Genomic DNA, 26,480 nt, shown 5'->3' with positions numbered 1-26,480 from the left:
TAGAAGCTGGGGGCTGGATGTGAAGATAAGAAAACGAAGGATTTGGCCCAGTGCAGAGGCTCACACCTGTAATCCCAGCACTTTGAGAGGCTGAGGCAGGTGGGTCACTTAAGGTCAGAAGTTTGAGACCAACCTGGCCAACACAGTGAAAACCCTTCTCTACTAAAATACAAAAATTAGCTGGCTGTGGTGTCACACACCTGTAATCCCAGGTACTCTGGATTCTGAGGCAGGAGAATTGCTTGAACCCGGAAAGCAGAGGTTGCAGTGAGCCGAGATCATGCCACTGCACTCCAGCCTGGGCAACGAGAGCGAAACTCCGTCTCAAAAGAAAGAAAGGAAAGGAGGGAGGGAAGGAAGGAAGGAAAGGAAGGAGAAGGATTTGTTCGGAAGGGAAGGAAGGAGAAGGATTTGTTCGGAAGGAAGGAAGGAAGGGAAGAAGGGAAGGAAGGAGAAGGATTTGTTCCTAGAGGGAAAAGCATCTAGGACTAGACTCAAAGACACACGTGTATTCATGTACACACCTAAATTCAGAAGGGAGGGACTGTGCTACATACACCTCGAGTAAACATATGGAGATATGCAAGCACATGCATTGGCAGAGACTACAGATGCAGGCACATACCTGGAGGGACTCTGCCGGAATGCACACAAACACCTGCAAAGTGCTTACATGGGCTCACACACAGGATCCAGAGGCACGCACACAACCCAAAGGGTGATCCTCGGGGACATGGGCACATACACACCTAGAGATCATTCACATATAAGCGTTGCAGATGCATGCACATACCTAGCGTGCACTCCCAAGGTGTACATGGACACACACACCTAGGAGTTCACACAGGCACACACCTAGGGGGCGCTCCCAGGGACCAGGTGCACACACGCACCTCAAAGGTGTCCACAGAGGCACACGCCCCCAGGACGCCGACGCACGCCTAGGGGGCGCTCGCAGGGCCGGCGCGCACCCGCACGCGCACACACCCCTGCCCAGCCTCCTGCCCGCCTCCGCCTTCGGAGGCTGACGCGTCCCGGCGCCGTTCCAGGCCTGTGCAGGGCGGATCGGCAGCCTCCTGGCGGCGATCCAGGGCGGCGCGGGGCCTGGGCGGGAGCCGGGAGGCGCGGCCGGCATGGAGGCGCTGCTGCTGGGCGCGGGGTTGCTGCTGGGCGCTTACGTGCTTGTCTACTACAACCTGGTGAAGGCCCCGCCGTGCGGCGGCATGGGCAACCTGCGGGGCCGCACGGCAGTGGTCACGGGTGAGTGCGGAGGCGGGTGAGTGCGAGCTGGCGGGGCGCGCGGAGAGGAGGCCGGGCCGGCGGTAGCAGCGGCCCGCCGGGCTCAGCTCAGCTCGGCTCCCGCCCGCGGTCCGCAGGCGCCAACAGCGGCATCGGGAAGATGACGGCGCTGGAGCTGGCGCGCCGGGGAGCGCGCGTGGTGCTGGCCTGCCGCAGCCGGGAGCGCGGGGAGGCGGCTGCCTTTGACCTCCGCCAGGTGAGAGGCAGCGGGGGCGCGTGGGACGGTGAGCCGAGAACCCGCCGGGACACAGAGAAGCCAGCAAAGGGGCTGCGGAGGATCCAGGTCCAGGGAGGAGAGTGCGGCGCTGGCGGCTGAGCGCGAAGAGGGAGTGCACGGAGCTCTGGGGTCACCCGAGGAAGGCGCACCAGAGCCGAGTGGGGGAGGGGCTTCCTGAAGGCCGTAATTGCAGTTCTGAGACGTTTAAGCATCAGTAGAAGTTGGGTTAATGATTAGTAGGAAAGGGAACAGCAGAGGGCACAGCATAAGCAAAGGCTCTGAGGCAAGAGAGCTGGACTGATCTGAAAAACTGAGAAAAAGATTTAATGAGGCTGGAGCACAAAGTATGAGGAAGATGGACAAGTGAGGGGGCTGGAGAACCTTCTAGAGCCCATTGAGAAGCTTGGATTTTATAGATTGGGCAGCAGAGACCAGTGGAGACCATGAACGGCCCTCAGTAGGCTCCGGACTGTCAGAATAGCCTTTGAAAGGAACCCGTTTGTGGCTGCGTGGTGCCTGGAGTGGAGGGGCAAGAGCGGGAGAGAGGAGACCAGTGAGAAGTTACAGATTTTAGGGTAAATGGTAATGGGGAAAGAAGGTGATAATAATAATAGCAGGTACCTACCCAATGCTGCTGGAGTGTATTTTACACGTGTTAACTCCTTTCATCCTCACAACAGCTCAGTGAGATTGGGACTGTTGTTATTATTATTCCCTTTATGCAGTGAGAGAACTGAGGCCCAGAGAGATTAAGTATCTTGCCCAAGGGCACACTTTAGTAAAAGGCAAAGTCAGGATTTGAATCCACACACTTATGTAGTACACTCTGAGACATAGGGGCAGATTTTAGTAAACAGTAGGAGATGGACTCTCAGAATTTGGTGCCTGGGGAGAGGGAAGAGGAGAGAGATGCCTGGTGACAAGCCCAGCCCTTGCCGCTCCACAGGAGAGTGGGAACAATGAGGTCATCTTCATGGCCTTGGACTTGGCCAGTCTGGCCTCGGTGCGGGCCTTTGCCACTGCCTTCCTGAGCTCTGAGCCACGGTTGGACATCCTCATCCACAATGCCGGTGAGGGGCAGCAGGCCCTGCGTGGGGGGGGTGGGTGGCGGGTGGCCAGAGGCAGCTGCCCCCTCCAGCGGGGACCCTGCTGCTGAGGCCAGTGGACACATGGGAAGGATGCCCCCTACTCCCATCTCACAGATAGGTATGCCAAGGCTGCAGAGCTCCTTCTGGAGCAGCCGCTCACATCTAGCCTCTGCCCCAGGGATCAGTTCCTGTGGCCGGACCCGCGAGGCATTTAACCTGCTGCTTCGGGTGAACCATATCGGTCCCTTTCTGCTGACACATCTGCTGCTGCCTTGCCTGAAGGCATGTGCCCCTAGTCGCGTGGTGGTGGTAGCCTCAGCTGCCCACCGTCGGGGACGTCTTGACTTCAAACGCCTGGACCGCCCAGTGGTGGGCTGGCGACAGGAGCTGCGGGCATATGCTGACACTAAGCTGGCTAATGTACTGTTTGCCCGGGAGCTTGCCAACCAGCTTGAGGGCACTGGCGTCACCTGCTATGCAGCCCACCCAGGTGAGGTCTGGTTCTTTGGCTTCCGATTCCCCTCTCCTTTCCTTGCCCCATCCTGCGCCCCCCACATCACTACCACCTCCCCGCCCCCCATCCCTCACTAAGTCACAGAATCTCAGAGCAGGAAGGAAGCATAGTCCAAGGAGAGACCTGTTCCTTGCTGATCTTAGAACCAGGCTCTCCTGGTTTATTTTCTTCCTCTCACACCACAAGCCTGGGTCCTGAGCCCTGGGGGGCCGGTATCTGGCCATGAATGAGACCTGGATTCCCACCCCCAGGAGCCATCTGCACTGACTGAACTGATAATGATGATGATGATAGCTAATAATACATCCAAGAAGCATTTACTGAGTACCTACTCTGTATCAGGCATTATTTGCAGTGCTGGGGACATAGCAGTGAACAAAAACAAAGACCCTGCCCTCATAGAGTTTGCCTTCTAGTTTGAAGGAGAGGGAGACAGCCAATAAATATGTACGATGAGGGGTGGTGATAGAGTGCTCTGAGGAAAAAGGAAACAGGGTGAGGGGCAAATGGAATGGGAATATGGTGTGGCAGTCAAGGAAGACATATCTATAAAGGTGACATTTGAACAGAGGCCTGAAAGATACATGGCTCACTGGGGAGATGCCCAGAAAAAGAGAGAACAGCGCAAATAAGTGCAGAGGGGCTGGAAGCGGTGGCTCATGCCTGTAATCCCAGCACTTTGGGAGGCCAAGGCTGGTAGATCACTTGAGGTCAGGAGTTCGAGACCAACCTGGGCAACATGGTGAAACCCCATCTCTAGGCCGGGCGTGGTGGCTCACACCTGTAATCCCAGCATTTTGGGAGGCCGAGGCGGGCAATCACAAGGTCAAGAGTTCGAGACCAGCCTGACCAACATGGTGAAACCCGTCTCTACTAAAAATACAAAAATTAGCCATGCGTGGTGGTACGCGCCTGTAATCCCAGCTACTCAGGAGGCTGAGGCAGGAGAATCGCCTGAACCTAGAGGTGGACGTTGCAGTAAGCCGAGATCTCGCCACTGTACTCCAGCCTGGGTGACAGAGCGAGGCTCTGTCTACAAAACAGAAAAAAGTAAGTGCAGAGGCCCTAAGGCAGAAGTTCCTGGTGTGCTTGAGAAAGGCTAATGTGGCTGGAACAGAGTGAGGGGGGAGAGTGGCAAGAGGTGAGGTCATAGAGAGGCACTGGGTGCTGTAGGGTTTGGAGGGAGGTTCACTATAGGCATTCTGGCTTTTACTCTGAATGAGATAATTGGGGATCCAGAGGCACACTTTGTCTTATGGAAGAGGTTATACCAGGATAACAAGATCTGCCATATTCATATTACCATACTGCATTTTAGATAGTCACTGCCTAAGGCTCATCAGTAATTATAATAGCAATGATCACAATTAGCCTTTATTAAGCCTTTATTACACTCCATATCACTAATGTCCAAAATAGTGGCTGGTATACTGCAAGTACTTAATAAATGCTGGTTAAACAAGGAACAGGACTTGAGCTAGAAGAAAAGATGGAGAGAGACTGAGAATTGTTTCAGGCATGGGACACAGCATGAACAAAATCTGAGATGTGGGGTGAACAAGCAGTCTGGATGGAAGGGAAGAGGCTTCATGCAGGAAATGAGTGAAGTCACCTCGCAGAAGCCCCGAATGCCTGGTAAATACTATCCTGGTTCCCTTGAAACCAGATTCTGTCCCTGTTGTAGCTCTGTTCAATTTTTTTTTTTTTTTTTTTTTTTTAAAGAGACAGAGCTTGACTATGTTATCCAGGCTGGTCTCAAACTCCTGGGCTGAAGTGATCCTCCTGCTCCGCCTCCCGAGTAGCTGTGACTGTAAATACACACCACTGCACCTAGCCCAACTCCTTTCTTTCTTCCTGCCTACAGGGCCTGTGAACTCGGAACTGTTCCTGCGCCATGTTCCTGGATGGCTGCGCCCACTTTTGCGCCCATTGGCTTGGCTGGTGCTCCGGGCACCAAGAGGGGGTGCCCAGACACCCCTGTATTGTGCTCTACAAGAGGGCATCGAGCCTCTCAGTGGGAGATATTTTGCCAACTGCCATGTGGAAGAGGTGCCTCCAGCTGCCCGAGACGACCGGGCAGCCCATCGGCTATGGGAGGCCAGCAAGAGGCTGGCAGGGCTTGGGCCTGGGGAGGATGCTGAACCCGATGAAGACCCCCAGTCTGAGGACTCAGAGGCCCCATTTTCTCTAAGCACCCCCCACCCTGAGGAGCCCACAGTTTCTCAACCTTACCCCAGCCCTCAGAGCTCACCAGATTTGTCTAAGATGACGCACCGAATTCAGGCTAAAGTTGAGCCTGAGACCCAGCTCTCCTAACCCTCAGGCCAGGATGCTTTCCATGGCACTTCATGGTCCTTGAAAACCTCGGATGTGTGCCAGGCCATGCCCTGGACACTGACGGGTTTGTGATCTTGACCTCCATGGTTACTTTCTGGGGCCCCAAGCTGTGCCCTGGACATCTCTTTTCCTGGTTGAAGGAATAATGGGTGATTATTTCTTCCTGAGAGTGACAGTAACCCCAGATGGAGAAATAGGGGTATGCTAGACACTGCGCTTCTCGGAAATTTGGATGTAGTATTTTCAGGCCCCACCCTCATTGATTCTGGTCAGCTCTGGAGCAGAGGCAGGGAGTTTGCAATGTGATGCACTGCCAACATTGAGAATTAGTGAATTGATCCCTTTGCAACCGTCTAGCTAGGTAGTTAAATTACCCCCATGTTAATGAGGCGGAATTAGGCTCCCGAGCTAAGGGACTCGCCCAAGGTCTCACAGTGAGTAGGAGGAGGGCCTGGGATTTGAACCCAAGGGTCTGAGGCCAGGGCCGACTGCCGTTAAGATGGGTGCTGAGAAGTGAGTCAGGGTAGGGCAGCCGGTATCGAGGTGCCCCATGGGAGTAAGGGGACGCCTTCCGGGCGGATGCAGGGCTGGGGCCATCTGTATCTGGAGTCCCTTGGAATAAAGCGCGTTGACTGCCGAGGCTGCGCTCGCTCCTGCCTCAAAGCGCCGGCCCCGCCCTCCGCCGCCACACTTCCGGCGGGGCTGCGACCACAGAGGGGCGCGGGCGAGCGGGCGGCCGGCCGCTGGGGGTGGCGGGATAGGCTGGGCGCGGCCGGCGCTGCGGACCCGCTGCTGCTGTCCGGGTCTGTGCGGTCCCGAGGGCCCTCCGTGCCGCCGGCGCCATGGGCAATTGCCACACGGTGGGGCCCAACGAGGCGCTGGTGGTTTCAGGTGAGGGGCGGCGAGGAAGGTGGGCGCTGTGGAGGGTGCTCGGGGTGGGTGCAGGGCTGGGGAGTGCACGGGGAAGAGCTGGGCCTGAGTCCACCGCGCGGCGCAGGGCGCTGGCCCCCGGGCCGCACCTGAGGCCCCTTCCAAGGGAGATCTCCTTGTGCTCACGCTTTCCTTGCTGCGCACCCTCGGGCACCCACCAGGGGCTCCCCCTCCCGCTGCGTGTTTTCCTGTGTTTATTTGCTTCTCCTCCCCCTCCCTAGGCGGGCCTCCCCGCCGCTCTACTGTGAGGTTGGGGGTCCCGAACTGAAGCGGCGGGGTTGCAGGAGGGAGGGAACTGGTGGTTCTGGGAACGCAGAGGTTTGGCTGGATTCCAGCGCCCGAGATAGGGGGGCGGATCGCGCAGCCCTGGAGGGCAGGTGCCTGTATGGGGAGGGGCCCTGAAACAGAGGTCGTTTCTGGGCACAGTCAGACCCGTTAATTCCAAGCAGGCTGGGGCTTGTTGGGGATTACCGGCACTGCCCGCCCAGGAGACGCGGGTGCGGCCTCTACAGGTTGGGAAACCCGGTTGTGGGCTGTGCAGCTCGGGATTGCAAAATGCTGCGAGTTCCAGAATTTCTGTCTAAGTGGGGCATGGGGACTGCGGTACTGGGGAAAAGGAGCTGCTATTGAGATTTTATATTTGGGGTGCTTTGAGAAGCGGCTGACACCTTGCAAGCCACCGGGTTGTGCAGCTCCTTGCTCTCAGGAGCTGGGGGAGGGGGGTCCTGGTGCCTGACAGCTTGGAGGCCTGGAGCTAGAGGAATTTCTCTTGTCTATCTTCCCACTATCAGTGCTGATTTTTTCAGCCTGCGTGCAGATTTGGTAGAACTGGTTACTGAAGAGATAGAAGGGGATAGAAGCCCTGAGCCAGGCCTTACAGCTGCCAACCCTTGGAGAGGGGTGATAAATCCACTGGGAATTTTTATTCCAAAACATGGCTTCAGGCTCACTTTGGGTCTCAAAATCAATCTCTCCACTGGGACATCCCCAGTATGTGGGAGATAAGTACCCTACCCCCCTGAAGACCAGAAATAGCCTTGAGGACAGAAGGGAGACTCCCAGAGAACACTGAAGGCGGACTTGCTCCTCCATAAGACCTGGACCTGTCTCCCAGTCCCCACCCTTAGAGAAGGCTTTTAGAGACCAGAATCTGCACTGCAGTTTGTTTTTCTTGTGGAATTTCCTTCAGGAAGCCCAGACTCTGAGCTGAGAAGACAAAAGCTCCAATTCCATCCTTGTGGAAAGTCTTGGGACTGAGGGGCAAGAAGAGCCCCAGAGATGGGTTGCTCTGTGCCTTCCAGTTACTGAGAACCTGGTCTTCAGAACAGAAGTCAATGCACTGTTAGCTTCAACGCTATTTTAGGGGTGGGAAGAGGAGGTCTTGCTGAGAACTGAGGATGCTGGAGTCAGGGAAGCAGAGAAGGTTGGGGGGGTGGCAGATAATGCCTGGCACAATGATACCTTGGGATTTGAGATGATCAAGCTGAGATCCAGCTCCCTTTTGTGTGTGGACTCCTGAGAGAGCAGAGCAACTGCTCCCACCCCTGCCCCCACCTGTCTGCCTTGCTCCTTGGACCTGCGTCTAAGACCAGAGGCATCTCACCCAGCCCAGTTTCAGGAGGATGCTAATACATCTCATGGTCATCTTTTCCATCCTTTCTTATTATCTAACTTCCCTCCTTCAGTTTGTAACATAAAACCTTTTTTCTCTCTACTTTTGAAAATTTTAAAGGGGAGTCCTTTTCATTTGGATGGGGTCGGGGGATGGGGATAAGGGGGGAGAAAAGCGTAATTTTATTTTCACTCACCCTAACTGAAATTTAGTGTTTTCTGTGATTATGAATGTTGGCAACAATTCATGATAGTATTAGCAGAAAGTTTCCTACTACACTACAGTTATTTCTGGTACCTTGAAAATCTATTGGCCGGGCACGGTGGCTCATGCCTGTAATTCCAGGACTTTGGGAGGCCGAGATGGGAGGATCAACCGAGGTCAGGAGTTCGAGACCATTCTGGCTAACATGGTGAAACCCCGTTTCTGTTAAAAATACAAAAAATTAGCCGCGCATAGTGACGCACGCTTGTAAGTGTCTCAAAAAAAAGGGAGATAATTCATCTGTATTTTGCCATTAAGCTAATAATTAGATTTACCACTAGATCTTACTATTTAATGTATTAATAAAGAATGACATATTACTAATATTGCACATTTGGTTGTTTTAAATTTTGATAACTTTCAATATAATTTCTTATGTATTTATTTTATGAATTTATAAGTATTCTTGGCCAGACTAATGCCTGTAATTCCAGCAATTTGAGACGCTGAGGCAGATGGATCACTCAAGGCCAGGAGTTTGACCAGCTTGGGCAACATGGCAAAACTCTGTCTCTACCAAAAAAAAAAAAAATTAGCCAGGAGTGGTGGCACATACCTGTGGTCCCAGCTACTCCGGAGGCTGCGGTGGGAGGATCGCTTGAGCCCAGAAGGCAGAGGATGCATTGGGCCAAGATCACACCACTGCACTCCAGCCTGGGCAACAGAGTGAGACCCAGTTTCAATAAATAAATAAATAAATAATAAACAAATATTCTTGAGGAGGGGTCCTTAGGCATTGCTGGATTGCTAAAGGGGTATGTGGCTCAAAAAAGACTAAACCCCCTAGTAGGATATGGACTTTTTTTTTTTTTTTTGAGATACAGTCTTGCTCTGTCACCCAGGCTACTAGAGTGCAGTAGCATGATCACAGCTCACTGCAGCTTCGACCTCCCAGGCTCAAGCAAACCTCCCACCTTGGCCTCCCAAGTAGCTGAGACTATAAGTGGACGCCACCACACTCAGTATTTAAAAAAAAAAAAAAAAAAAAACAAGGTCTTGCTCTGTTGCCCAGGCTGGAGTGTAGTGGTGTGACTTCAGCTCACTGCAGCCTCCACCCACCAGGTTCAAGCCATTCTCATGTCTCAGCCTCCCAAGTAGCTGGAATTACAGGCGTACGCCACGGTGCCCAGCTAATTTTTATATTTTTAGTAGAGACAGGGTTTCATCGTGTTGGCCAGGCTGTTCTCAAACTCCTGGCCTCAAGTGATCCGCCCACCTCGGCCTCCCAAAGTGCTGGGATTACAGGTGTGAGCCACCAATGCCTGGCTGCTAATTTTTAATTTTTTGTAGAGACAGGGTCTCCCTGTGTCGCCCAGACTGGTCTCAAACTCCTGGGCTCAAGCAATCCTCCCACCTCAGCCTCCCAAAGTGCTGGAATTACAGTCATGAGCCATCATGCCCAGCCAGGATACGGACTTCTTGACTAGTAGGAAGAAGGTGGGCTGGACACGGTGGCTCACACTTGTAATCCCAGCACTTTAGGAGACCGAGGTGGGAGGATAACTTGAGGCCCAGAGTTTGAGACCAGCTTGTGCAACATAGTGATGTAACAGGACAAGCTGCAGACAAAACTTCTCAGATACCGAGTTGTAGAAGGAAGGGCTTTATTCAGCTGGGAGCATCGGCAAGCTACTGCCTTAAAATCCGAGCTCCTCGAGTGCCCAATTTCCGTCCCTTTTAAGGGCTCACAATACTAAAGATTTCACATGAAAGGGTGGTGATTGATAGAGCAATCTAGGGGATACATAACAGGGGTTTCATGCACTGGTCAGAGTGAAACAGAACAGGGCAGGGAGTTTCACAGTGTTCTATACAATGTCTGGAATCTATGAATAACATCGGTTTCTAAGTTATGAGTTGATTTTTAACTACTAGGTTTAGGCCAGGCAGGCCCAGGCCTGGTTTCACTGGTTTTGGGCCTGGCGCCGGGCTGCCTGTCTTTGATTTCACTTCCTTGTTTTTTTCTTAAAACAGGTACTGAGTATAAAACAATATGAGAGTGTCTCTCTCTTCCCTCAGCGAGACCCTGTCTCTACAAAAACAATTCTTTTTAATTAGACAGGCATTGCGGTGTATGGAAGGCTGAGGCTGGAGGATCGCTTGAGCCCGTGAGTTCAAAGCTGCAGTGAGCTGTGATTACACCACTGCATTCAGCCTGGGTGACAGAGCACAATACTGTCTCTCAAAAAATAAAAAAGTAAATAAATAAATAAGGTGGAGGAAGGCCAGGAAGAGCAGCGGATGCTCCTGAGAGGGCAGAGTGGTGGGCTGTGTCCCGGGGAAGGGCTAAGGGAGTGGAACAGAGGTTATCGTGGGGTATTTTGTGGTTCTTCAGCTTAATTGTGGAAAGGGAAAGCAAGTTGGGTTAGAAAGAATAGAGTGAGGTACAGTTAGGAGAAACTTCCAGGTCTTGAGATGAGTAAGAGTTAGGGAAATCAAGGAAGAGGCACCTAACTGGCCTCTTGGGAGGGGTGCTCAGGCTGAGTGACCAGGAAGCTGGCAGGAAGTTGCCTTCCAGGGGAGGATGCTGGTAGGGGCGGGTAATCTGGCAGTTTCAGCTTCCTGTTGTTGCTACCCTTGGGAACCTGGCAATGTTGCCCTTGGCCAAGGCCCAGCTTGAGCTGTGGCAGCCTGCTCCCCAAGCCAAAGAATAAGTTAAAGGTAAAGGGTGGGCTGGGTGCGGTGGCACATGCCTGTAATCCCAGCACTTTGGGCGCCTGAGGCAGGCAGATCACCTGAGGTCAGGAGTTCGAGACCAGCCTGGCCAACATGGCGAAACCCCATCTCTACTAAAAATTTTAAAATTAGCCAGACGTGGTGGTGGTTGCCTGTAATCCCAGCCACTTGGGAGGCTGAGGCAGGAGAATCGCTTGAACCTGGGAGGCAGAAGTTGCATTTAGCTGATATTGTGCCACTGCACTCCAACCTGGGCAACAGAGCAAGACTCTGTCTCAAAAAAAAAAAAACAAACAAGATAAAGAGTGGCCATCTAGGGCCAGGCGTGGTGGCTCGCGCCTGTAATCCCAGCACTTTGGGAGGCCGAGGCGGGCAGATCACGAGGTCAGGAGATCGAGATCTTCCTGGCTGACAAAGTGAAACCCGGCTCTACTAAAAATAAAAAAAAAAAAAAGCTGAGCGAGGTGGCGGGCGCCTGTAGTCCCAGCTGCTCGGGAGGCTGAGGCAGGAGAATGGCGTGAACCCAGGAGGCAGAGCTTGCGCCAGTGCACTCCAGCCTGGGCGACAGAGCGAGACTCTATCTTAAAAAAAAAGAGTGGCCATCTACCCTGTCCATCCCCCACCCCACTCCCTCATCCTACCCCCACCACTACCACCTTCCCACTGCACATTGAGAAGTCCCATGGGGCTAGCCCAAGGCAGCCATGCCCCAGCCCCCACCAGGCCAGAAGATGTAGAATAAGCTGTGATTTTTGGTCCCCGTCCAGTTTCACTTGATCCTGAGATGGTTTGGGTTTCAGATTGAGTGCTTGTCCTCAGAGGCCTCCCCACCCCACTTCCCAGGTCAAAGAAGCCCGGAATGGCTTACCTTGAACAGCAGCCCTGTTAACAGGTAGTTCTACCCCAGAGAAACAGACAGAGACCCAGGACCCCCTCTTACTGTTCGCTGCCCACGCTGCTCTGTGATCCCTGGACCTCTGGCTCTGCTACTGGAACTTCATGCATGGCAGCAGACCCAGAAAACTGGGTTACCTACCTGGCAAGCAGTATTAGATGCCAGCTCTCCAACCTTTCAAGCCCTCCCCACTGGGGGTGAGGTGGAACAGTTCTTTATTTCTTTGCCTCCACCCACCGAAAATTTGTCCCCAGTTTCCCGTTCTCTCCATTGTGTCTGTTTCTATTATTGTCCTCACCACCCACCCAAACCCAGACTCTATAGCTGCACTGTCTGGTGTGGACAGGAGACACAGGTGGCCATTTAAATTAATTTAAAAATTCAGTTCCCCAGTCATACCAGCCTCATTTGAAGTGCATAACAGTCATATGTTGCTAGCGGCTGCTGTACTGCACAGCATAAACACAGAAGAAGATATAGAACATTCCTACCCTCACAGAAAGTTGTCATGGATAAGACTGCTCTAGAAGTTGTCTGCCAGTATCAGCCACCATGCCTTGCCTGGATTACTGCAAGAGACCAGTCTCCCTGATCCCAGTATCTTCCTCCTCGTGCAAAGTGGTGTGTGTTTCTCAAGGGTAACCTTGCTCCCTGTCACTCACATACACAGCTTCTTGGCCTGACACACAAGACACTGTGTGATCTGCCCTCTGCCCCTCCACTTGCCTTGTTCCCTGCCGTGAGTCCTCAGAGACACTAACCCAGCTGCATGAAACTCCCCCAGACCCTTGACCTTGGGAGTCAGACAACCTTTTGAGGTTCTTTGAAGCTTTCATGAAAACCTAACTTTGTGAACATGGAAATGATGATGCTCGGCCAGGCACGGCAGCTCACGCCTGTAATCCCAGCACTTTGAAAGGCCAACGCATGTGGATCGCTTGAGCCCAGGAATTCGAGAACAGCCTGGGCAACATGGTGAAACCTTGTCTCCACAAAAAATACAAAAATTAGCTGGGCATGGGGGCACACACCTGTGGTTCCAGCTACTCGAGAAGCTAAGGTGGGAGGATCGATTGAGCCCAAGAGGTGGAGGCTGCAGTGAGCCGTGTACTCCAGCAGTGCTGTACTCGTGTGCAGTGTACTCCATCCAGCCTGAGCGACAGAATGAGACCCTGTCTCAAAGAAAAAAAGAAAAAGAAAAGAAATGATAACACTCTCTGGTTTTTCCCAGATCACATATTTCCTTTGAATACTGTTTCCTGTACATTTTTTTGCACTGCAAGTTAACTGCCTGTCCAGTTTTATGAGGTTTCCTTGAACTTGATGAGGAATTTTGGCATTAACAAGAGAGTTCACTACAAGAATCTCAGGAATTGCCGGGCGCGGTGGCTCACGCCTGTAATCCCAGCACTTTGGGAAGCTGAGGCGGGCAGATCATGAGGTCAGGAGATCGAGACCATCCTGGCTAACACGGTGAAACCCCGTCTCTACTAAAAATACAAAAAATTAGCCGGGCGTGGTGGCGGGCACCTGTAGTCCCAGCTATTCGGGAGGCTGAGGCAGGAGAATCGCGTGAACCCGGGAGCTGGAGCTTGCAGTGAGCTGAGATCGCACCACTGCACTCCAGCCTGGGTGACAGAGCGAGACTCCGTCTCAAAAAAAAAAAAAGAAATCTCAGGAATTGATTTTTCTCGTTTCTGTGTAGGGAACATGTAGAACATGTCTACAGCATGGATCTGGGTTGTGGCTGAATTAGATGTTCTGTGTAGCTGACACACTGTTGCCAAGAACCACTTCCTTTTTAGACCTTTTTGCTTTCTCTTCACTTCTCCCATTGGTACCACAAGTTAGCCTTTGTTTTGAGGCCTTGCATTCCCCACCCGTTCCCACGAGAGGAACAAAGTCATTCTGAATGTTTTGGAAGTAGAGAACCAGCCTCACTGAGATGTGTCTGCCAGGCAGAAGAGCAAACCCCCTCGCCTTGGCTGGGAGACTCTTCCTTCCCTCCCAGCCCCCCAGTGTTGCCCCTGTCTGCGTTCCTTCTCTGTCTACACCCACCGTGATAACAGGTGAACTCCAGGGCATACTTGTTTATTGAATGAATTAATTAAAAATGGAAGCTGGACCGGGCGCGGTGGCTCATGCCTGTAATCCAGGCATTTTGGGAGGCTGAGGCAGGTGGATCACAAGGTCAAGAGTTCGAGACCAGCCTGGCCAACATGGTGAAACCCCGTCTCTACTAAGAATACAAAAATTAGACGGGCATGATGGCGCATGCCTATAATCCCAGCTACTCAGGAGGCTGAGGCAGGAGATTTGCTTGAATCTGGGAGGCAGAGGTTGCAGTGAGCTGAGATCACGCGACTGCACTCCAGCCTGGGCAACAGAGCAAAACTCTGTCTCCAGAAAAACAAAAAAAAAGGAAACCGGCCTGGCGAGGTGGCTCACACCTGTAATGCCAGCACTTTGGGAGGCCAAGGCAGGCAGATTGCCTAAGGCCAAGAGTTTGAGACCAGCCTGGCCAACATGAAACTCTGTCTGTACTAAAAATACAAAAATTAGCCAGGTATGGTGTGGCGGGCGCCTGTGATCCTAGCAACTCAGGAGGCTGAGGCAGGAGAACCACTTGAAACCAGGAGGCAGAGGTTGCAGTGAGCCGAGACTGCGCCACTGCACTCTAGCCTGGGCAACAGAGTGACATTCTGTCTGGGAAAAAAAAAAAAAAAAAAAAGAAGCTTTTTCAGATCACCTCTGCCCGTTGTCCTGTTCTGTTCTTCTTTTCTCTGGAAGAACTTACATTCTGAACTATTCATTGGCTATCCTTCTCTTTATGTAAATTGCCTGTCTACCAAGCTAGACTTTAACTCCCGTAAGGGTAGGGAGAACTTCTCTCTCATTTATGTGTAACCTCAGCACTAGGCACCCAACAGTAGGCGTTGTCAAGTATCAGAGCAGGTAAAGGACAAAAGTTGCTATCAGTGGGCTGGAGGGTAGACAGACACAAGAACCGACTGACCTGCAGTGGTTTGCTTTGCTCCCCAGGGGGCTGTTGTGGTTCCGACTATAAACAGTACGTGTTTGGAGGCTGGGCCTGGGCCTGGTGGTGTATCTCCGACACTCAGAGGTAAGCACCTGGGGGCTCTAGGACCTGTCATGGAGTGGGCCAGGGAGAGAGGGGCTTCCAGCGTTATTCTGCTTCACCCTGAGGGTCAGCTAGGGCATCTACCATTTCCACATTCCATTCTGGTGGTGGAGGGGTGGGGTTGGGGGGGACCTCCTAAGAAGCATGTGAGATGGGTTGCACAGGGGTGCAGGAGACACACATCAGGAAGGTCTGTCAGGGGCACCCCCTCCTTAGTGGGTGTTCTTTTTTCCACTGGAGGTGGCATTACTTCTGTCCCAGAGAATTCAAGGTCATAACCCAGGCAGAATCTTGATTTCTTGATTATAACTCAAAGTTATTTAAGAAGTCTTTATTATACGCCTAGTTTGGAGTGGGCATATGAAGGGAGGAAAGGCTGGAGGGACCCCATGCACACCCTTACCTATGCAGGCCCTGGAGTAATCCAGGCAGGGACTACGTGGCAGAGAATGGACATATAGTCAAAAGTGGTTCTGTGACAGTGGTAAGTTAGACAGGGAGGGGGACCTAACGAATTAGTGCTGGGGCTGAGCAAGACAGGTCTGGACCTCCTAAATCAGTCTGGAAAGACTTACTAGAGGAAGTGAGATTTCAGCTCCCCAGAGGGCCCACCATCCAGCTCTACCTGCCACTGCCTGCAGAGCCTAGGGCAGGGTCAGACCTGGCCTCTCCTGCCACCCTCACTGCCCACCCGGGAGATGAGGCACGCCAGCTACCTTTCCACGATCGCCCCCTTCCTGATTATGGGAGATGGGGCAGTGGGGAGGGGAGGAGCAGACCCTTCCCAACCAGGACCCAGGCAACAAGGGCAGCAGAGCTGTGGGCATGTTGCAAGGGGGTCGGTCACCCCACAGGGGAAATCATGGAGATTCTAGTGGAAACCCCCTCTGCCCCATCCCCCACCCGTCAGCAGCTCACGTCTGCACCAAGCTGCTAGCACTTGAGGCTCCTGGGAGTCTGAGGGCATCTGCTAGGGTCGGGGGGAATGGGAAGCATGGCACAATGGATTAACTTCACTGGTTCCCAGTAATCGCTCCACTCTCCCACCTCTTCCCCTCACTTTACCTGACCGGAGGTGAGCGATGCTGGGGACTCTTCTGGTCCAAGGCTCAAAGTGTCAGAGTAATCAATAGTGGCCACAGCCTCCACTCGAGAGGATCCTGGTGGCACCTGAGTGGGCCAGTGGCCTGTCAGAAGCCGTGGGGAGCCCTCTCCAGACATACTGCCACCCCACACACTGTGCATTCCCAGCACAACAGAGTATCTTGTCCAGACACCTGTCCTGCGTGGGCAGCCACTGCTAGGCCAATTCCCCTGCAGTCCTTTCTCCGAATTCTTGGTCCCCTGCTCTCCCTTCTTGCTCCAGGGAGCAGAGCCAGGACAGAAGGGCCGAGCCTTTCTGACAGCAAGTTTGGAAGTTAGAGGTGAAGGGCGTTGTATCTCTTCCCAGGACACCGACCTCACACCCAGGCTCTACATCCTCCCTCTGGTCTCACTTGCTGGGTAATCTGAGCCAGTAATCCTTCCCCTTCTTACCCCTTTTCTGGGGGGCAGCCTCTTCCCTAGTCCCTAGCCTGCTTGGGGGACACCTCCACAGGCTGGGGCCTTTATTTCCCTAGGCTGGCAGGAGCCTCTCAAGTCAGAGTAGAGGCTTCTAACTCAGCCTGGATACTCAGCCTCCCTCTCAAGGTCCTTTCCGCAGCTGTCTATATGTCACGTGCCCTTGGGGTCAGCCATTCTTCTTCCAGGCTCCGTGACCCCTCCTGCTGCACTTTGCTGCCACATCCTATACTATCCCGAGGCCCTGATATGGGCAGCTCTCTCCCTCTTACCTGAGCAATTCTTCCACCTTTGGCATCTGAGCTGCAGCCTCCCTTCTTCCCTCCCTCCCTCTCCCCTATTTCCCTTTCTCCTTCCCCAGAAGAGAGCTTGGTGGGTTCCTGTCTGAGCCGGGTCAGGAATCCTCTCAGGCCCAAGGATGCTAGTGTTAGGGGCTCGAATGAAGGCAACTTTTGCACATCTGCATGGCCAGTGTCCCAGGGCTGGCACTGTGGGGATGGCCCCTCCTGGGATTGAGATGGGGGCTGCACATCGACTGCTGCTCCTTATCACCCCCTCCACCTGCTTCTGCCCCTTCACCCTCGGCCTCTGTCCTCTCTTCCTTCCTCTGATTTAGGGAAACCTTCCACACTGTCCACAGCCTGACCTCTGCCTAGACAACCACCCTGCACACACACTGCCTAGGGAGGCCCAGCCAGGATGGGCCAGGGAGCTTCGAAGCACCTTGTTTTCTTTGCCAATAATCTTCTCTCTGCCCCTGGCCAACTTTGGAAATTCCCAATTAAATGTCTCCCTTATCTCCCGGTTATCCCTGAGTATTCTGGCAGGAGCACACTTTCTCCCCCAGCCTTCCTTGGCCCCCCACATCAGAACATTTGGGCTTTTCTGGCCTCGCCTTGCCTTAGTGATAGATAGTGCAGACCTGGCGGATTCAGCATCTGCTAAAGCTCAGGAGTCCCCAGAATAGCCTCCCACTCCCGATTTCTGGAAACACAGGTTTACCTGTGTGAAGACAGGGGGCTAAGGCTCAGTCTCCCAGATTGCGACAGGATCCCTGGGAAAGTGAGGTGGCGGGCAACCCAGGTGTCCTGTGCACAAGCCTCTTGACCTCAGGCCGCAGGCCCAGGGTGGCAGCAGGCATCTTCCCCAGCCTAGCAGGTCCTCACTAAAAGGGTTTGGGGGCTAGAGAAGAGACCCAGAGGCCTCGGATCAGCACAGGAGGTCACTGCTCTCCTGCAGCCCTCGGCTGAGCTGGCAGTTGGGGGGTTGGATTACTGACAGCATGCCCCCCCTGCCCCCAGGCATCAGGCATCGTTGCTTGTCTGGTAACTACTGTGTGTGTTTGCTGTGTCCCCTCCTTCCCTTCCTGTCCCTACCTCTCCCCACCCCCTGGCTGCTCCTCAGACTGTCTCTGGAGGTTATGACCATCCTGTGTCGCTGTGAGAATATTGAGACGTCGGAGGGGGTTCCACTATTCGTAACAGGGGTTGCACAGGTAATAACCCACCTGCTTCCTCCTCCGTGTCTAACCTTCTCTCTTCCTGCCCTGCGGGGCCTGGCAGACAGGAGCCGATGGACTCCCCTCCTGAGACCGTGCCTTCCTCCCTCTCCTCTTTTCTCTCCTCCACTGCTCTGGGTGCCAGGATGGATCCCTGTAGATCCCCAGGTCCCTTGCCCTTGCCTATTGGACTGCAAGCGGGGAAACAGCAAGGGATTCTGGAAGCTCTGCCAAGTCTGCCAGTGAGTGTCCCTGGATGCCAGGCCTTCGTTACCATGCAGCCATAGCTGGTGAAATCTATTCTTGGGCTTGGGTGTTAATTAGCTCCAAATGCTTACTCTGTCATGTGTGGGTTCCCCCTCTTCATTGCTTCATTCACCAGCTCTCTACTGAGCACCTTCTCAGTTTGAGGCATGTGGACTGCAGGAGCGAACAACAGAAAGCCCCTGCCCCCTCAGAGCCTGTGTGCCAGCAGGTTCCCAGGCTGGAAGAGGCCTGAACCGCATCTTTCTCACCCCCTCCCTCTGCATTCAGTTGCCCTTCAGCCTCTGCCTAGGCAAAAACACTACACCACCACTCCCTTCTTCACCCATCCTGCCATCTCTAATGGGGAAGGGGACCATCCCCATCCCCTTAGCCCTTATAGCCATGGGAGGTGCAGAGGCCTGAGAGGCTCGGAGCACCTTGTGTGGAAGGGGTAGGGTCCAGGCCTCCCTCAATACCCTATTTGATGCAGTCCTCTCCCCTTCCACACCCACACCTACACTTGAAACACCTGCAAAGCCCACATCCCTTTTAAAGTGGGTGACTGTGGACCCTGGAGGAGTCAGATTGCGTGGCCAGAACAGCTCTTTCCAGGATTAACACTCCTTGGCCAAGAAGCTCTAGTGTGACTTCAGTCTAAATTCCCCATGTGACCCACCTGAGCCTAATACCAGATGTGGGTTTCAAGTCAAAGGCTGCAGCCACCAGGTAGGGCTTCTCTGGCAAGGGGCAGGTACAGAATCACTTCCATCTTAGCCCAGCAGTGGGCATACTCCAGGATGCCAGGCAATCAGGCAGAACTTTCCAAGCAGCTTCCTGGGGCACCCTGGGGTGCTGGGTAGACCAAGGAATGGGCAAGGGCCCCTGCGGGAGGCTCAGTTGACATCCACGGATGGCCTGCATGGCAGGGCCGGGAGGACCAGCACTGACTTGCTATCCTAGAACATACACACAGCTACACCTGGATTCTCCCCCGACCAACAGCCCCTGACCACCCACAGCCATTTCTTTCTACTTCCTTTTCCTCACAATTCCAGCCAGGCTGACTTGAGCGGAGGGTGTGTGCACATAACGCAGCCCACTTCCGCTCCTTCCCCTGGGGCCACCTGCACCCACCCTGCCCTCGTTCTCACCCTGCCTCCTTCTCAGACACTCCCATCTCAGCCCCGTGGAGAGTCCTCCCTCCACCTTCCTCACCAGGACCCAGCCAGAGCAGTGAGGTACTGGCCTCTTTCCCAACACCACCAGGCCCTGCGCCCCCAGACCCATGCCCCTGTTTTGCGTTTCTTGGCAGGATTTCCCTAGAGATTATGACGTTGCAGCCCCGCTGCGAGGACGTAGAGACGGCCGAGGGGGTAGCTTTAACTGTGACGGGTGTCGCCCAGGTATAGTAACTCAGCAGCCCTGCGCATGTCCGTTGAGCTGCCTGGTCCCGTACTCGGGTTCGGGGGGAGGAGGAGAGGACAGCAGCCAGGGGCAGTCTCTCTCCAGCACCCCAGCCCCCGCAAGTCCCACAAGAGAGGGCCAGTCGGGTCGTCGCCACTGGAACATGCTCACCGGGCCCTTTTGGCCACCCAGCAGGACTAACAGACACCCCTTCTCTCCTCAGCGGGCCCACGAGGGACAGAACCAGTGCTGAGGGCTCCTGGCTCACTAACCCCACCCCCATTCTTTGCAGGTGTTGGAAATGTCAAGCCCCAGAATCCAGGCCTTCCTTGTTCCCTGGGTATGGGGTGGGAGGGGTGGGGCCCAGAGGGAGAGGCCATGTGAGGCAGAGGAGCTCTGGACTCTGGGAGTCGGAGGCTGCGTCATATTCCCAGCTGGGGGCCTAGGTGAGGGCTTCCTGCCCCGATCCACCTCTTGGCTTCACAGGGCAGTGAGGTTCAGCCATGCTGTAGGCCTCGGCAAGGGGTTAGCTGAGTAACTCAAGAAGGAGAGGTACCCTCAGTTGCATCCCCCAACCCTCCCCTGCCCTGTCCAGGCTCTTTCCTTCTCTGTCTGTGTCCCTATTGTTCATTCTGCCTGTCATACTCTCTGCCCCTCAGCCTGAGGGTCTCCCACGTGTGGGAAGCCTGCAAGGGAGGAATTAGCTGGTGAGGGGACGGTAGGCTGGAGGGGTGGGGAGACAAGCCCCGAATGCCCAGGAGAGGCTGTGGCAGGGCCTGGGGCTGCCAGTGCAGGTGAAGTTTCACAGTGTGAGAAGCCCTTGTGCTGCTATCTCCCCACTAGAGGCCTCAGACAGATTCCAGCCCCCCAGGGCCTCCAGGTCTGAAAAAAGGAAGGGAGGAGGCACAGCCACCATCCTGCCTACCTCTGGGTCTGGGGCCTCTGTCTGCCTCGCTCCAGCCTGGCTGAAGCACCTTTGTCATCACTGGCAGGTGAAGATCATGACGGAGAAGGAACTCCTGGCCGTGGCTTGTGAGCAGTTTCTGGGTAAGAATGTGCAGGACATCAAAAACGTCGTCCTGCAGACCCTGGAGGGACATCTGCGCTCCATCCTCGGTGAGGCCCTGTTCAGCCTTTGAGGAGCCTCATGGGGCCCCTAAGCCAAGGCAGGGAGGGGTGCAGGGCTGGGCAGGGGGCCTGTTTCACAGGAGTTTCAAGCTAAAACGTTTTTCCTCAAATATTTAATTTCAAAACTTCAGGTGACTTGAGTGAAGGAGAGGGCATGAGTGAAGGGGTGGGATGGGGGCTGTCGGTCTGCTCAGGAACCTGGTGCTGCTTGGGACACTTCCTCGTTCAGCCTGGACTGTGCAGCAGGAAGCTCAGTGTTAAGTGCTGTTGAGAAGATACCCCAGGAAGACCCAGCTCAGAGTGCAGCACCCCGCATGCACCCCGACCTCTACATGCATGCCTCCTCCCTTCCCCAGCTGGCTGGGTCCCTGGGGAGCCAGCCCCTGATCCCTCTGCCCCTAGGGACCCTGACAGTGGAGCAGATTTATCAGGACCGGGACCAGTTTGCCAAGCTGGTGCGGGAGGTGGCAGCCCCTGATGTTGGCCGCATGGGCATTGAGATCCTCAGCTTCACCATCAAGGTACGATGTGATGGGAAGCTGTATCTCCTGGCGTCCATCTGGGAGATGGTGGCTTGGCTAGAGGGGCATCTTTGTGCCTCTGGCTGCTCCTTTGAGCCTCTGATACCCCCTTCCCTCCCCAGGACGTGTATGACAAAGTGGACTATCTGAGCTCCCTGGGCAAGACACAGACTGCCGTGGTGCAGAGAGATGCTGACATTGGCGTGGCCGAGGCTGAACGGGACGCAGGCATCCGGGTACGTGGGTTCAAGGATGGGAAGCTCAGGGGTGATGGGACCATGATGACTCAGGACCTCTACTCACTCACCTGCCCCTTCTGCCCCTTTTGCCCCCAGGAAGCTGAGTGCAAGAAGGAGATGCTGGATGTGAAGTTCATGGCAGACACCAAGATTGCTGACTCTAAGCGAGCCTTCGAGCTGCAAAAGTCAGCCTTCAGTGAGGAGGTTAACATCAAGGTGAGCAGCCTGAGGGCATCCTGGGATGGGGCTCAGGAATCAGGACTTGGTGACCAGCCTCTAATGTGCCAAACACCCTCTTGCCACAGACAGCTGAGGCCCAGTTGGCCTATGAGCTGCAGGGGGCCCGTGAACAGCAGAAGATCCGACAGGAAGAGATTGAGATTGAGGTTGTGCAGCGCAAGAAACAGATTGCCGTGGAGGCACAGGAGATCCTGCGTACGGACAAGGAGCTCATTGCTACAGTGCGCCGGCCTGCCGAGGCCGAGGCCCACCGCATCCAGCAGATTGCCGAGGGTGAAAAGTGAGAGCCGCCCAGGTGTCGGGGTCAGGGCTTAAGTCAGGCTCCTCTGCCTTCAGTGCACTCCCTCTCCTCTCCTGACCACAGCTTGGAAGGCACTTCTCCCCCTCCACTGTGTCTTCTTACTCACTGTGAAGTGAGGATAACCCCACAGCCCCTGTGGGACTGCTGTTAGGAAGACTAAATAGATAAAGGAGGCTCCAGTTCCTGGTGTAGTGCTTGGGCATAGATGGCATCCTGGTTTGTCCCCTCCCACTTACAGATGGGAGCTGGTGGCCTTTCCCTGGCCAGAGCCGGAAGGTCAGGCCACCCCGCTCCATTCAAATGTCTCCCACCCCTGACAGCCCCCAGAGCAGAGGGTTTGAAGGTTTGCTGGCCCCCAGGCAAGGCTTGAGAGGACCCTGGTACGTCCCACTGATCCTGCCTGGCCTGGGCTCCCCCAGGGTGAAGCAGGTCCTCTTGGCACAGGCAGAGGCTGAGAAGATCCGCAAAATCGGGGAGGCGGAAGCAGCAGTCATCGAGGCGATGGGCAAGGCGGAGGCTGAGCGGATGAAGCTCAAAGCAGAAGCCTACCAGAAATACGGGGACGCAGCCAAGATGGCCTTGGTGCTGGAGGCCCTGCCCCAGGTGAGGCTTCCACCCAAACAGGTCCTAGGGTTCAAGTGTCCTTGCTTGACAAGCTGGGCAAGTGCCAGAACTTCTCTGGGCCTTGCGAGTAACACAGGGACAGATGGCTAGAAGGGTTAAATGAGGAGCATCCTCAGCAGGGGTCAGGAACCCTACAACAGGCCTAACCCATCGCTGGCCCACAGGGCCTCTCTTACTATGGCTCGAGACTAAGGGCCACCCAGGCTGCTTTGGGGTTGGAGTGAGTTAAGGAAGGGAGGGAGAGATGCTGGACCGGGCTGAGAACAGAGTCAGCGCCAACCAGGCTCTCCTCCCACTCTTACCTCCTAGATTGCTGCCAAAATCGCTGCCCCACTTACCAAAGTCGATGAGATTGTGGTCCTCAGTGGAGACAACAGTAAGTTCACATCAGAAGTGAACCGACTGCTGGCCGAGCTGCCTGCCTCTGTGCATGCCCTCACGGGCGTGGACCTGTCTAAGGTTTGTGCCTGCCTAGCTGCGGTGGGGTTGCCTGGGTAGCCCATCGGACTGGCCCAGGCAAAGTGGTCCTGGGCCCTGGAGCCAAGGTCTCATGGCATCTCCCATCCTTGCAGATACCCCTGATCAAGAAGGCCACTGGTGTGCAGGTGTGAGGCTCCTGCAGGCCCACTCTCTTCAGCAGCCACCCGGCCCTCCCTCCAGCACCCGTTTTAATCCCACAGAACAACGGGAACGTTACTGACTCTGGTGCCTTATCTTGAAGGGACCAGAAGTGCTGCGTGTTCAGGCCATCTCTGGCTGGCTTCCTGTCTCTCCTGTCGGTCCACCTCCTCCTCTTCCTCTCCTTTACCCCACTTTCACTGCCACTTTCATCAGGTTTGTGTCTCATCTCCGTGTGTGTCTTTTCCTTTGTCTGTCTTTTTCTCTCCCCTATGCACATCATGTAGATTAAGCTGAAGATGTTTATTACAATCACTCTCTGTAGGGGGTGGCCCCGCTGCTCCTCAGAATCCTGGTGCCTTGAAGTTCTCTGTGCATCTGTCCATCCTCCCTATGGCCCTGGCCAGAGCTCAGCATGGGCAGGGGTTCTGGGTAGGACAGTCACTGTCCTCTCTCCTGGACTGGTCTTCCCAGCCCTAAACCCTGCCCCAGGAAGCTCACAGCCTCACCCGCTGCTGCCCCTCTAGGTCTGGGCAGCCATGACCTGCAGGGCCCAGAGACATTGTCTTTCCCCTCATCCACCCAAGGCCCCAGCCAGCGCTCATACCCTGTCCTTTCTCCCTGACCCCAAGGACACAGAGGCAAGGCCTCCTGTCTACAGCAGCTTCCTCAGTTTCCTACTGCCTTAGGAGGCTCCTGCTTGTGCTCAGGGAAGGCCTCTTCATGGGCATGTTCCTGCTGGGGCGGTGGGGTTTGGTCCCAACTCTGCTAAGTTTTCTGAGATGAGGGTCTAGCCCTGTTGGGGACAGAAAAGTGTGTAGACCTTCTTCCTGCTAGGGCTGCACTGTCCTGGGTGTTGGGCCCTTCCGGTGGACAAGGCTGTGCCAACCCTGTACAGAATCGAGTGCTATAGCCTGGCCAGACCCCAGAGCCCTTGTGCCATCTTTCTTCCTGGCCAGAGTGATGGGGTTCCAGCCATGGGGAAGCAACCCAATCCTCTGTCTCCTTGCTCCAATGGAGGCAGAAGAGCCCAGGACCCAAGCGTCTTGGCAGGGGTGCTGTGAGTTTCCAGTGGTGCCAGCTCCCCACCCTGGCCCTGCCCCAGCCTGTGTAGCTCTTCCTGCATGTGGATGCTGCATGTCTGGTCTGGGGCTTGGATGTTGCACTGCCCCACTGCCTGTCCCTTCTGGTAAAATAAAGATCTCTTAATGCCCACTCCTGCATTGTGTCTTCTGTGAGGAGAGAGACTGTGAACCAAGAACCAACCAGGTCCTCTACCCCTCTTCAGCTTCAAGGCAGCTTTTAGCCTGTTCTTCTCCATTCTAGCCACTGGGGAGCAACAGCACACTGGCCTTGCCCCCAGTTGCGCCTTGGACATGACTGATTGGCTAAGATGCTTAGGCCAAACCCCAGCCCTGGAACATCTGGCTCCATCAGAGGCAGAAGGTGGAGGGGGCTAGCAGGACGCAGCTGCACATGCCTGTAGTCCCAGCTACTTAGGAGGCTGAGGTGAGAGAATTGCTTGAGCCCAGGAGTTTGAGTCCAGCCTGGGCAACATAGCAAGACTCCATCTCTTAAAAAAAGAAGAAGAAAAGGTGGAGGAAACTGCCAGGTTCACTGCACCTCTGTACCAGTATACTGAGCCCTACTCAGTAATGGAGCCCATCTCTCAGGCTTAAGAGCTTAGACTCTGAAGTAAGGCAATGTAGGTTTAGATTTTAGCTTTATTGTTTTATTACCTGTGTAATCTTAGGTGAGTAACTTCATCTTTCTGGGCCTCAATATTCGTATTCATTTAATGAATTTATCAAATGTTTGCCATGTACCAAGCATTGTCTTATATGCCAGAGCAATGAGTCAACAAAATAAATGCACAGCCGTTCAAGCTTACATTCAGATAGAAACAAGAAAAATTAAATGTACACTATGTTAGATAATGGTAAGTCATAGGGAAAAGAAGTCAAAGAAATAATAGGAAGTGTGGGAGGCCGCTGAAATTTTAGGGTATCCAAAAAAGGCCTCATTAAGAAGGTAGCCCTGAAGAAAGTAAAGGATTGAGCCATTCAGATATCTGAAGGAAGAGTTTTCCATCCAAAGGCCCTGAGGCAGGAGAGTGTCTGGCATGATGAAAGAATAGCAAGGTCAGGATGTTTGGAGCAAGGGAGTAAGTCAGGGTATCAGGAGATGAGTCAGGATCTCATCTTTCCAGATCATGTAGAACCTTAATGAGGCATATTTTGGTCTTTACTCTGAGGTGGGAAACCACTGAAAGGCTTTGAAAAACGAGTGATATCATTTGATACACCTTAAAAGGTAATTCTAGGCACCAAGACAATTCAAGGCAGAAAGGAACAGATGGTGCTAGAACAACTGGGTCTGTATTGGGGAAAAAAATTGAATTGCAGCTGAGCACAGTGGTTCATGCCTGTAATCCAAGCACTTTGGGAGGCCTAGGTGGGTGGATCATGAAGTCAGGAGTTCAAGACCAGCCTGGCCAAGATGGTGAAACCCTGTCTCTACTAAAAACTACAAAAATGGGCTGGGCATGGTGGCTCACACCTGTAATCCTGGCACTTTTGGAGGCCGAGGCATGCAGATCACAAGGTCAGGAGATCGAGACCATCCTGACTAACGCAGTGAAACCCCGTCTCTACTAAAAATACAAAAAATTAGCTGGGCATGGTGGCAGGCGCCTGTAGTCCCAGCTACTTGGGAGGCTGAGGCAGGAGAATGGCATGAACCCAGGAGGCGGAGCTTGCAGTGAGCTGAGATCCGCGCCACTGCACTCCCGCCTAGGTGACAGAGCGAGACTCCATCTCAAAAAAATAAAACTACAAAAATTAGCCGGGTGCAGTGTCAGGCACCTGTAATCCCAGTTACTCGGGAGGTTGAGGCAGAAGAATCACTTGAACCCAGGCAGCAGAGGTTGCAGTGAGCTGAGGTCATGCCACTGCACTCCAGCCTGGGCAACAGAGTGAGACTCTGTCTCAAAAAAAAAGAAAAAAAAATTGAATTGCAACCCCTACCTCACACCGTATACCCAAATCTGGTTTGGGGTGGATCACAGATGTAACGTAAAAACTCAAAACATAAAGCTCATAGAGCAAGCAGGGAATGTTTCTATGAC

At 54.1% G+C, this 26,480-nt stretch overlaps 2 protein-coding genes across 7 annotated transcripts; both read left to right on the top strand.

Annotated features, from left to right (window-relative positions):
• The first annotated feature begins 991 nt into the window (after positions 1–991).
• DHRS13 (dehydrogenase/reductase 13) lies at positions 992–6,092 on the top strand. Its single transcript, XM_054458760.2, has 5 exons — positions 992–1,260; positions 1,377–1,495; positions 2,463–2,586; positions 2,783–3,094; positions 4,983–6,092. Exons 1-5 carry the CDS (start codon positions 1,134–1,136, stop codon positions 5,432–5,434), a joined length of 1,134 nt encoding a protein of 377 aa, XP_054314735.1. The 5' UTR covers positions 992–1,133; the 3' UTR covers positions 5,435–6,092.
• FLOT2 (flotillin 2) lies at positions 6,035–24,568 on the top strand. 6 transcript variants are annotated; one of them, XM_054458755.2, is made up of 11 exons: positions 6,051–6,346; positions 14,875–14,956; positions 19,591–19,681; positions 20,675–20,798; positions 21,213–21,331; positions 21,454–21,567; positions 21,667–21,786; positions 21,876–22,090; positions 22,531–22,714; positions 23,045–23,194; positions 23,308–24,568. In XM_054458755.2, the coding sequence occupies exons 1-11, from the start codon at positions 6,298–6,300 to the stop codon at positions 23,344–23,346; spliced, it is 1,287 nt and encodes a 428-aa protein (XP_054314730.1). In that variant the 5' UTR covers positions 6,051–6,297; the 3' UTR covers positions 23,347–24,568. The 6 variants fall into 6 exon arrangements, with proteins under 6 accessions (XP_063512235.1, XP_054314730.1, XP_054314731.1 ...); XM_054458756.2 differs by lacking the exon at positions 19,591–19,681 and adding an exon at positions 17,939–18,029 and having other exon boundaries at positions 6,143–6,346; XM_054458757.2 differs by lacking the exon at positions 14,875–14,956 and having other exon boundaries at positions 6,146–6,346.
• Positions 24,569–26,480: the final 1,912 nt, after the last annotated feature.

The sequence above is a fragment of the Pongo pygmaeus genome, chromosome 19 (genome assembly GCF_028885625.2).
Source record: "Pongo pygmaeus isolate AG05252 chromosome 19, NHGRI_mPonPyg2-v2.0_pri, whole genome shotgun sequence".
Classification (NCBI taxonomy): Eukaryota; Metazoa; Chordata; class Mammalia; order Primates; family Hominidae; genus Pongo; species Pongo pygmaeus.
Note: the sequence above shows the minus strand (reverse complement) of the source record. Positions and strands in the feature narration are given on the sequence as shown.

Bases quoted from the DNA above. Each gene is read 5' to 3' on its own strand.
- DHRS13 (XM_054458760.2), top strand. From the start codon at position 1,134: ATGGAGGCGCTGCTGCTGGGCGCGGGGTTGCTGCTGGGCGCTTACGTG. The intron at 1,261-1,376 runs GTGAGTGCGGAG...CGCGGTCCGCAG, and splicing joins CCGCACGGCAGTGGTCACGG to GCGCCAACAGCGGCATCGGG. The intron at 3,095-4,982 runs GTGAGGTCTGGT...TCCTGCCTACAG, and splicing joins CTGCTATGCAGCCCACCCAG to GGCCTGTGAACTCGGAACTG.
- FLOT2 (XM_063656165.1), top strand. From the start codon at position 6,035: ATGCAGGGCTGGGGCCATCTGTATCTGGAGTCCCTTGGAATAAAGCGC. The intron at 20,799-21,212 runs GTGAGGCCCTGT...CTCTGCCCCTAG, and splicing joins ACATCTGCGCTCCATCCTCG to GGACCCTGACAGTGGAGCAG. The intron at 23,195-23,307 runs GTTTGTGCCTGC...CCATCCTTGCAG, and splicing joins CGGGCGTGGACCTGTCTAAG to ATACCCCTGATCAAGAAGGC.